At 34.8% G+C, this 11783-nt stretch overlaps 1 protein-coding gene across 2 annotated transcripts in view; it reads left to right on the forward strand.

Annotated features, from left to right (window-relative positions):
* SMC6 (structural maintenance of chromosomes 6) overlaps nucleotides 1-11095 on the forward strand; it is a 39408-nt gene extending 28313 nt beyond the window's left edge. For both annotated transcript variants that reach the window (XM_051778285.1, XM_051778286.1), the window contains exons 21-28: nucleotides 872-1042; nucleotides 3142-3279; nucleotides 4031-4176; nucleotides 4868-4993; nucleotides 6363-6468; nucleotides 7737-7889; nucleotides 9235-9332; nucleotides 10626-11095. In XM_051778285.1, coding sequence (XP_051634245.1) covers nucleotides 872-1042; nucleotides 3142-3279; nucleotides 4031-4176; nucleotides 4868-4993; nucleotides 6363-6468; nucleotides 7737-7889; nucleotides 9235-9332; nucleotides 10626-10734 — 1047 coding nt within the window. In that variant the 3' untranslated portion in view covers nucleotides 10735-11095. The remainder of the gene's footprint in view (nucleotides 1-871; nucleotides 1043-3141; nucleotides 3280-4030; nucleotides 4177-4867; nucleotides 4994-6362; nucleotides 6469-7736; nucleotides 7890-9234; nucleotides 9333-10625) is intronic.
* The last annotated feature ends 688 nt before the right edge of the window (nucleotides 11096-11783 follow it).

Consider the following 11783-nt stretch of genomic DNA (forward strand, 5'->3'; position numbering starts at 1 on the left):
TTCAAAAAGTAAAGGATCAGTACAGATTCTGAAAGCTCTTACAGAGTTTCTCTTTTCCAGAAAATCTAATTCTGTTGGGTTTTTTTTAAAAAAAGTATATTATTTGATGAGATGGAAGATAGTTTATTAGTTTTTTGTAGGAGAATATCTTCCTCTTTAAAAATTACTGGACACTTGCTTGTTCAACATCAATGTTTTTACAGTTGATTTCTGTTAATGGTCCTATGCAGCTGTTAGATTTATGTATTTGCTTCTCCTCATTCCTTTCTTGGATTTTGGTTTTTGTGTTTTCTGTGCTTTCTGACCACTACTATGGATTAATTGCTCTTTTTTCACTTGGTATTGATTTTCATTGCTACCTTGATTTAACAGTTGTTTGATTGTGAAGAAGACTCAGCAGTACAAAGTTTCATTTACGTATTTTTCCCAGGTTTTGCAATATTTGTCTTTGTGAATCAGAAAGTATGTATGATGATAATTCCTTAGGAATGGTCTAGTTTTCTAAATAACAACAACAATCCACTTACTCTTCCTGTATTCCTTTGTATACTGTATGTACATATTCTGTCATGGATCCTGAAGGAAGTTTCCTTATTCTTTTCATTTTTTTCATCACAACTCCCTAATAAAGTCCTTTATAATTATGAAATTCCACTTTTATTTTGGAGTTTGATTTAGTGGTCTCCTACAAGATTTGTCAGTCTCTTCTTTTAGGCTTTCATGACAATTACATTGAGCTGCTCATGTTCATATTAGAATTTTAGAGTACTTCATGTAATATTGTACCCTGATAGTAAAATTAAAATCTGATACAGTAATTTACAAATGTATGTTTCTTTTTATTATTCCTCACTTTAATGTATTTTGACAGCAAGATGAAGCTGAAGAAAATAAGGCTAAGATGGAATCTGTAAAAGAAGACATGCAACTACAAAGCAGAAAAATGGAAGAACTGAAAAATATTCTCCTGGAAGCTGAAAAAAAATTAAAAGAAGTGAAAGAAAAAATTCATGAAGTAGAAGTTGTTGCTGGTCCAATTAAGGTAATAATAATTTCATATTGTATTTTTTAATTTGCTCCATTTGTGTGGCAAGGAGAATGAGGTTAAGAAGAGGTGAGGCAGGAGAAAAGATCGTACTGCTTCCTCATACACTTAAGGTCTGCCTATAAAATGGAAATGGAGCATTCCATCTAGAGCATGTTGAGAAATAATCTTGGCAATATTTTGAAGGTGATGTTGGTTGTTAAGTGTAGTTGCAGTAGTGTTTTATGTTCAAAGAGAGTTCATTTCCACGTATCTTTAGCCATGGAGTGAAAAGGAAGGAAACATAGTTTCCTTGGCTTTCCTTTTTTGTGCATCAGATTTGCTGGTTTGGCTTGTTTCTTTCTAGGAAGCCTTGGCTAAGAATGTTCATAACTATTTATTTCTTGAAATAGCATATGAAGTGGTTGTTATTCTATGAAGTTGCATAATCCCAGAAGGTACCAGTACCTAGTTTTAATTATTCAAGACTACAGAAGGCACCTGTAAAAGGCAGAGAAATACCGAGACTGAAGACAAATAGCAGAGTGGTGACATGGAAAATGTGATATTGGCAAGAACTAATGGTTTGAAAATGGAAAACAGAAATAAGAGTCCATCACATTTACAGTATTGTAAACTTGTAGAAGGATGGAATGAGGAAAAATGTAGAAGGATCACTATCCTAATTTCTTATATGTCTCACTTAAACTGTATATTGCTATGTAGTCAGCCCAAATTAAAAAAGTAAGAGCAAACAAAAAGAGGAAGGAAACAGGTCAGGAAAGCAACCAATAAATATGTTCTAATGTATCTAATATGGAAATTCTAGAGATATGATCTATTTTAAAAGAACCACTGTGTAAGAAAAGAGAATAGACCTATTCAGAATATGAGAACATTATTATTGCTTATTATTTGGAACACTGAACACAATAGAGGGCAGCTCAAAAATTCCTGAAAGGGTTTTAAATTAGATGTGTTGTTAAGTGTTCTGCAGTTGTTTAATAACCTGTAAGTTGTGGCTTTAAGATAGGATTTGAAAAAAGTAAGAGCATCTATTATTGTTGTTGGTGTTTGGTTTTCTTGTTTGTCATTTTGGGGGTTCGGAGTGGGTTTTATTTGGTTTTTTTATTTGGTTTGGGTTTTTTTTTTCTTTTTGATTGTTAAGCCATCTAGTGGACAGGGACGAGGAAGAAAATTATGCCTTAATTTATTTCATTCTTTGTACCTCTTTACTTCTCTGGAAAGATATATCACTTCAACAGTATCAACACTTATATAGTATAGAAGTTGCTGGTGAAGAGTCTGGAGCACAGTTCCTGTGAGCAGCGGCTGAGGGAACTGGGATTGTTTAGTCTGGAGAAAAGGAGGCTCAGGAGGACCTTACCATGTTACAACTACCTGAAAGGAGGTTGTAGAGAGGTGGGGCTCGGTCTCTTCTCACAGATAACAGAGGAAATGGCCTCAAATTGCACAAGGGGAGGTTTAGATTAGATATTAGGAAAAAAATTTTCACAGAAGGGGTGGTAAAACAGTGGAACGAACTGCCCAGGCAGGTGGTGGAGTCACCATCCCTGGAAGCATTCAAAAATGTGTGGAAATTGCACTGGAGGACATGGTTTAGTGGTGTTTATGCTCGTGGTGCTGGGTTGATGGTTTGACTTGATGATTTTAAAGGTCTTTTTCAACCTTAACTATTCTATAATTCTATGACTTTATATTACAGGTATAACAGGACACTGAATTTTCACACAGAAATGCAGTTCTGGCTGATGTCTTTACACAGTCATCAGAAATTCTGGGTAGAATGTAGTGTAAAAAATAAATCTATATTTTTGAGTTTTAGGAGAAAGGATGGCTTTTTTCAAAGAATAAAACATCACTTCAAGATATGATTCCTAAAATCATTGCATGTATTTAACATGTCCTTGTCAGAATTGAGTATAGACTCTCTGATAAGCTGCTGTTAAAGCTCCTGGACTCTAGAAGGAGTAGTCTTACTGAAAGGAAAATCAATTAGACTGTGTTAAAAACAACCTGTGATAAGTCCATAAACATGTGGAGAGATTCTCAGGAATCTACCCCAAACAGCTCTCATCATGATTTGTTCCAAACAGGATGAATTAAATCAGGCTGAGTCAGAATTGGAAAGCAGTAAACGCCATTTGCAGCACTATGCAGACAAACAGAAAGAACACTTGGCTTGCATAGAAAAGCTCAAAGAATTGCTGGCTGCCAAAGAAAAGGAACTAGAGGTATGTGTGGGTTTTCTTTTTTCTTTATTGAAGTTAGATGGTCATGATCCTTCTAATATTTAATAATAAATCATTCCAGTTGTGTGACACACAGACCATGTTAATACTCAGCTACACTGAGTATTCTCTCAGGTATGTTGTAACCTGACTGTCAAAATCAAGTAGAAGTAATTTTGTGTAAGTGAATTGAGGCCTCTTTTTTTCTGGCAGGACACAATTTCTGTCTTCACAGATAAACTAGAGATTATCCATCTAGGACTATTTCTTCTTTTTTTTGCAATGAGAAGATAAAAATGACTTAACCTTAAAATTTGCATTTTAAGTTAAATTGAATAATACTGTTCTGGTTTCTTGGATACTATGTTGTTCATTGTACAGACCCCATATCTGATCTTTTGAAGGCTTAGCTAAGCTTTATTAACTAACTTGGAAATGACATCCACAAAGCCTTTTGGAAGACTATTTAATTATGGTGATTCCATTCCTTATTTATCTGTATTAGCTAAATAACTGTGATATTATCAAAAATCTCAGATGGATACAGTTCTTGGCACTGAAATAACTATCTACCTATAAATATCGTTAATAAAATTGTTAACTGGGTTTGCTGTGATGAATACACAAAGAACAGCACAAAAACATTGTCTTGCTTGGAGACCATGTTTTTCCATAGCCTAAAATATTCGTTGCTAGGACTAAACAGATCTTTAAAAAAATGTATCAATTAGTTGAGCTTCAAACATCACTTTAGGAAAAAACGGCGCAGGCCAGGCAAATCTACTCGGAGCGCATCCAGGTCAGCAGGACTGTTAAGAGCCTTGATGCAGAAATGAATCGCTTCAGAGAGAAGATAAAATCAGAAACTAGTCTCCATGGAAACAGAGAAGAAATAATACAGTAAGTCATCTTAACTGTGTAAAGTTGTTCAGGTAAGATGGAAAAGAGAGGGGAAGGAAGAGTTTTCTTAGTGACTCACTGTGCATTTATGTGTGTTTTTAGTACTTAAGCTGTGTGTGAAGGTATGGAAGTGTGTTGTACTGATTCGCAGTCAACCAGTACTGAACAGATTTAGGAGTACTGAAAAACCCTCCAGTGATTTTAAACAGCATCTGTACTATATATATGACATTACCAGTAATTAGGTACCCTCTTAGTGTTCAGAAGTATCCCAGTTATAACTACACAAACATAACTCACCATTGTTCTCTGATGCACTGAGTGTTAAGCATACTTCTAGTTTGAGTAACTAATGCACAAGTTAGAAAGTTACTTGATGTTTTGAATACAGTATCTTGCAAGGGAGAACTCCCCTCAGATATTCTTGAACATGGGGAACCCAATCATTCATTCTCCTTGATGCCAGAGTTTATTTTCAAAAGAATTAAAAATAGAAATAAGATTTAATTTTTGACCATTTTTTATTTGTTAGCAGTGTCTTATTTGACAATCAAATGCTTTTAGATTTAACATAAATTCTTACAAATGAGTTTTCATTTGAATATTTTATCAAAATGATTTTCAGCATATACAACAATAGCTTAGTTTTAATGTAATGCATGCTAACTAAACTTTCTGTTAATCAAAACAGGCAATTTCATGATGCAAAGGAAAGATATGAGGATGCAAGCAGTAAAGTAAAGAATTTAAAGAAATTTTTTAAGGTGTTGGAAAGAATCATGGCAGAGAGGGTCAAAGCATATCAGCAATTCCTACGGTGAGTTAATTTTACTGTAATTTCAGGTTTCAGACAAACTGACATCTAAGTATGTTCCCATATTTCAGGGTGAAAATTAAAGAGCAGACCAGTGAGAATGCACTGTCTTTAGGCCAGTGTTCACAACAATCTTTGTAACCTAAGCTTGCTCTCAGTTTCAGTCCTGTCATTCCTGACAGTTTAGAGGAAGCCTGGACTGGCAGCTGGAGAAGCAGTGTGATAGTGGAGGCTTATTTTGCTTCACACCAAAGACCTCGACTGTGCTGACTTCATCCAAGGCAGCTATGTCTGAGTGCTGATTTTGGTCAGTAGAATATCATCAGTGTTCTAGAATTGAAATAATCTGGACTGTCACTCATTTTTATTGAATACAATTACTGGTCCTGAGCTCACATAATTTCATTGTGGGCCAAGCACTCTTCCTCTGCCATATGCTGAAAAAATTTGAAGATCTCTATTCAGATTCTATAATTTGACAGCTTCTTCTCCATGCCGGGAGTGCACCTCTTCTTTCTTGCTTCAGTTCCTTAGTATCCTATATGTATCCATGAAGATTTTGTAGTGGCCTCCCTTTAAAAGGATTGATGGTCTCTTTTCCAATGCAGCACTTCATCATCTATCATTCCCTTCAGCAGAAATTAGGGATATCTTTGTTCGCTCTGCATTTTTGTACTTTTTGATCTGGATTTGGGGGGAGGTGCCAGTATGATCCTGACAAATAGTGATGATGAGGAGAATCCCAACCTTTGCAGGAAGTACAGAGATAGTAGTGGGCAAGATTTACTTGCAGAATCTGGTACTTGCCTTATGGTGCCCACATATGTCAAATTGAATCTTAGTCCTGGTGCCCAAGGTTGAGCATGAATCCCACCTTACAATGTGTTAAAGAACCATAGTTCTTTCTTGGAGGAACTGTCATGTGTTGTCTATTGAGCTAGAATATGCTAGAATTGAGGGGGTGGGCAGAGAAATTAATACACAACTCTCTTTAATTCCCAGAATCTACCAAAGACCATGTAAATTCCTTACTGTGCAGTCCTAGTACTGCATAGGGAAGCAGTGGAATGTGGTAATTGTCTGTTGAAGTTCTGGAAAAATGGTGTAAAAAGCTTTCAGTCTATTAAAACAAATTCTAGAAAATACAAAAATGTACATCTGGATTTCTTACCTCCTTGCTTTGTGTCAGTGATTCTCTGCAGATGTTAAGGATTGAATGTCACCCACTTAAGAGCATAATTGATTTGGGGAAAGTGTTATTAATGGAGCAGGCCTTAATACTTAATGATGTGGGATTGTTGATAAACATCTGTTGTCACTTTTTTATGTATTGTAAAACTTGCTGACCTAATGCTTGTTTGCTTGATTTAAGTATCCTTTCTATACGGTGCAAAAGCAGCTTTGAGGGATTATTGCATGTTCGAGGTTGCTCTGGAAAAATACTTTTTGATCACAAGAATGAGACACTTTCCATAACTGTAAGTTATTTTATATAATTTCAATTATCATAATATGTAATTAATTATTACTTTTTTTGATCTCAGGTGCTAGGGCTTGTATTGCAAAGGATAGAATAAATTGTTCTTCTCTCTCCAAATTGTGATACAGTAAACTGTAGAATGTTGTTGAAAACTAGCAAAAATAAAAACCATTGCCATCTTAAATGGGTGGGGTGCTAGATTACAGGAAATAAATTTAGATTGTTGTCTTGTACCAAGGAGAATTCACTACTGAGTCATTTTAGAAAGTCTTTCAAAGTAACTCATTCCTGTTTCATTGATAGGAAGTTCACCATTATTTGTGTGATTGTGTAATGGCTCTAGTTGTTATTTAAACAACTTTTAGTGACTTAAAGCTTCAATACTGTGGGGGGTTTTGTGTATCTTTTAACATACATCCCAAAAACTCATGGGTTTATATACTTTTATTTCTGTGGGAGACTTCAGTTTTAGGAATTAAGGGGAAAAATGTGCAGTGACAACATAAATACGTGTTGTTGCAGTCCTAATTAAACAGGTGTAGCACATGTATCTGAAGACTCAAACTCAGTCCATAAAATATCAAATCATTACCTGACTTCATCGGAATAAGTATTTTTAATAGCTAATATCTCATGTTTCTGACAATAGATCTATATTTAGTCAAGGAAGGTAAATTGCAAAAAGAAAACAATTCCCCCCCAGAAAAGATCCCACTCCAAAATAATTCTTCTTTTCCTGCTGAACTTGTTAAAGGCAATGCAATTAACAGGACAAGAAAATGCCTAAGTTTTATCTTCCAGGAGTGCCACAAGATGTCATCCTAATCAATGGAACCAAAGGGCTGTTCACAATGTTTCATGCATTCCAGTAAAGAAACTCTTCTGCCTTTAAAATTCCACTGTAAATCAATTACCTGATATTCTGTTGTAGCTGGTAACCATTGGATTTTACTGTAATGTAACTACACTAGTTAACATTTATGAACCATTGTTTAACAGCTATCAAAAATAGAGAATTGAATAAGAAAACACTGGCATAGTCATTCAGTCTGTATTTTACTGTGATAGAGGAAGTTGCAGTGATCCTAGAAATGTGTTATTAAATGGTTAGGAGCCATCCCATTCCAGAATGGCAGTTGCAGTGAGTTGCAGAAAATTGTTCTCAGGTGATATGCTCATGTATAATGTATTTGCTGTTAAAGTTATGATTCTGTTAGTAAGTCTCTGTCTCATGTCTAAAAATTGCTTTAATATTTTTATTTCAAGGTTCAGTTTGGAGATGAAGACAAAGCTTCCCTTACTGATTTGAGAGCCTTATCAGGAGGTGAACGTACCTTCTCCACAGTTTGTTACATTCTTTCTCTGTGGAACATCACTGACTCTCCTTTCAGATGCTTGGATGAATTTGATGTCTACATGGTACACTTTAAACTTAAACTACATCTCCTACTACGATTTATATAAATTAGTCAAATAGTTGTATTGTTACTTGTATTTGGTTAGATTTTAAACCACCACTGGTAACTGTAAATAATAAAAAGCCCCAAACCAATATCCAAGTTCCCCAAACCGAAATTTAGGGATCTTGTTCACTTTGTTTAGTGTCTTTTGAAGCTTATTTTGTTTCTGAAGTTGGTGCCCAGAGATATGAGCAATTCTGTTAATGTACATGCTCAAACCTTTGTTCAGCAAAAAAATCATAAATCAGCTGTTACTGTGTTTGTCACAGGTTGCCTCTGCATTTTGCTGTGCCTTTCTGGGCTTGGCATGTGGTTTCTGCCAATTTTGAGATCAATGTGGGTTTTTTTTCAGAGCAAGTATAGCAATTGAGCTCACTGTTGCTACTCAGGAAGTCATTTTATACTTCATTTAGTAGCATCTTTCTAAGATGCTGAGATGCAGAATAATAATAAATGCTAAGGTCATCTAAAACTGGTAAATCGTATTTTTGTTAACAGCATCCCTGGATAGGACATTAACCAATTTTTAAATTTTTTTTAAATATGTATTTGCTCCTTATTAATATGCAGGGTGGTATTGTTTTAGAAAATAATTACTTCTATGAAACAAAGAGTTGGAAATGCATTATTTAATTTTGTCTTCAGTGTCAATCACCTATTTACTGAGAATTACAGACTTAGAGGAGAAAAAAGATAATATACTTCACATATAAAGAATTTTAGAGAGAGATCCCTAGTTTCATGTGGAACAGTTACAGCAGCAAAACTTTGTTAGTCTCTGCTAGAAACAGCTTCCCATTGTGCATCTCTTTCAGCAAAGCCTGATGCATAAGGTTGAGTTCAAAATAGATGATAATAACAGTAATAATCCTAATAAAAACAAGCTCCATAATGTCTTAGGTTTCATGCAGCTCCTAAATCCTTTCAGGTATTATTGAGGCAGAATTTTACCGGAAACATTATTCTATTAAAATACATTTCATCTCAGCATATCAATAAAGTAAGAAGTATTACATGTATATCAAAGCTGATAGAAAAACAGTGAGTAAGGAGTATGTGATTATTCTGATAGAAGCTTTCCATTGTCCATGGATACTAAAAAGTACAGTTTAAGAATTTCCCAGACTATAATTTGTAATTTTTAGAATTTAACCCTAATGTTTCTCCAGCTTAGATGTTATCAGACTTTTCTTTAGCAAACCTTTACTGTATAGGAATTAATTCTGGTAAGTGTTCCTAGAATCATATTTTCTGATGTGTTTACTATGGTCAACATTACTACCTGATAAATCTTTTGTCTTTAGGACATGCTTAACAGAAGAATTGCCATCGATATGATTCTGGAGAGGGCTAATTTTCAGCAGTATCGACAGTTCATTTTGTTCACCCCCCAAAGCATAAGGTAATACCATGGTGTTTTATTTTGTGGTAGAAAAATTACAAGGAATTACTAAGTTCTCTTGCAAGAAGTGTAACTTGAAAAAATTAAATATGAAGAGAAAGAAATTTTGCTTTTTGTAGCAGTAGAACATCAACAATTAGGCAGTTCAGTGCTGATAGTTCTTGGAATTTAATATTTTTTTTTACTCTTCTTTACCTAATGTCTGTTAATATGGTAATTCAGTGGGACTTGAATCAGTTTATCTGAAGTAAAACAACTTTTTGAAATGTTTTATTTTGTCAAGCAGGCTTCTTGTTGTTTAGTGCCCTGTATGTCCCTCTCCCCTCCCTACTAATGTAGTATTAATTTTTCTATTAATACTTCATTACTTTCAAGGTGTTTGTCACTGGAGTTTATTTTATTTTATGGGTTTTAATATTGCTGATCTAGAGACTCATAACTTACACCATGTTTTGAATTTTTGATCTAGTAGATCAAAATTGTTCCAAAACCTCCATAAGTCCCTGGTAAAGCCATGCCCAGCTCAAGGGAACAGTCACTGTCTAACCCTGTGCAGCTAACTCCTCCCTGTGAACCCAATGTAACCAGTGAAGCCTCAAAATGAAGTTGATTTTTTTTAATTGTCTTCCCTCACTAGAGTATATAAAAAATAGGGTAGTAGTGTTCTGTTTTTATTTCAGTGGAAATGCTTTTGTGGAGATTTTCTGAAACTAATAAACATACAGGAATTTTTTGTATGGTTACTTTTTAAAAGTTTAATAATTCAAGTGCAATTTGCTTTTGTTACATTGTTACATGTTGCATGTTCAGCAAATATTAAATTTTACAGAGATATGGAGGGACCTTCAGGAAAAAATAATTTAGGATGATCAGTGTAGAAACCTATGTAAATGGATTTTAGTAACTTTGCTCATTCTTAGTGATTGCTTGTGAGTGATTGCATGTGTATATAGAGCCTATAAGGATCTGTAGGGCAAATACAAATGGTATTCCATCACTGTTTTGTTTGGAGGTTTTTTGTAAAAGTACCTTTTCTCTAATTAAGGTTAGTCTAATTGTTAGAAATCACATGATGGAAATCAGTCCTTGTCTTTACCTCAAGCTTTTAGTGAAGTCTGGGTCCAATATCAGTTCAGTGAAGCCTGAATTTCACCCCGTGTTGCTTTTTTTTAAGACGGTCAAATTAAAAAGATGGAGTTATTTTAAGGAAAATATGTAATGGAAAGAATCAAATGGAAATATTAAATTTGTGGAGAAGAAACACTGTTTAAATGATGCATACTTTATTTTTAGATCTCTGCCTAAGAGTCCCCATATTCGAATTCTCTGCTTGCAAGACCCCGAAAGAGGCCAAAGACAATTGAATTTCCAAAATAGGACAGACTGTGATGAAGATCAATAAGTATCTCTCTGTGAATATGGCATACTATTGAGCACAAATGTGGAATAATATATATAAAGTTATTGCTTCCTGATGCTGAAGAAGGGGATGTTTTGTTAGATACTCTCAGGAAGATGTTTCTGTATTGTTATTATTAATTTTTAAAGAATTTACTTTGTGTGTGCACAGACCAAGAATAGATAGAGTTTGTATAATGAGAAAATTTTCAATGTTCAGTTGATATTTTTAGCTACCAACTAATACAATTTTTTTATCAGTTGTTTTGTTTTTTCTTCTGGAAAAGTTGAAATATATTTTGTATAACTATTAAGTAATATTTTAATAAACATGAACTGATGAACTGATACTTGTGGTAATGTTTTAATGTCTCTAAGTTAAAAATACTGGTTTCTTCCTAACTCTGCTTTATTTCTTAAACATGTGCTAATTAATACATGCAGTAAAACATGTTTCAATGATTTTCCATTGGAACCACAGCAACTGAACATGAGAAACTATTAGTACTTATACTTTCATAATTAGAGAAGGGAAAAAATTATTTGCAGTATATTCTCTGGGTGTGGAAACAAGTGCTTTTATTTCTTTTCCTAAAGAGTTTGAGTTTCTTTGGACGTGAGCTTACAAAACTGTAATGGGTTTGTTACCCTCCCTGGAAGGGAAAAGGAACTAGATAGATGACCTGCTTCATATTGTGCCAATAAGCTGTTCCATACCATGTTACGTCAGCTCTGATACAAAAGACACGAGAAGGAAGCAAGGCCTGTCTCTTCTCTTCTGGGTAGCTGCACAGAATAGTCAGGCCGTTTCTTCGGAGGAGGAGAGCGTTCTCGTGGGGAAGTTGTTAGTTCCTCTCTGGGTGTATGGTGCTTACAGTTCTTTTCCTCTCTGTGTAAATATTAAACCGCCTTTCTTAGCAAGGTCGGTTTCGCAGGTTTTTTTCCTTTTCCGTCTTTCCTCCTCCCCTCTCCTCCAGGGGGAGGCTGGGCACAGACCCGGTGGATACCTGGCATTGAGCCAAGGTAAACAATAACAATTCTGGTGCCAAAACC

Source organism: Manacus candei, unplaced genomic scaffold (assembly GCF_025592945.1).
Source record: "Manacus candei isolate 608988 ecotype Guabito, Panama unplaced genomic scaffold, ASM2559294v1 h1tg000011l, whole genome shotgun sequence".
Taxonomy (NCBI): domain Eukaryota; kingdom Metazoa; phylum Chordata; class Aves; order Passeriformes; family Pipridae; genus Manacus; species Manacus candei.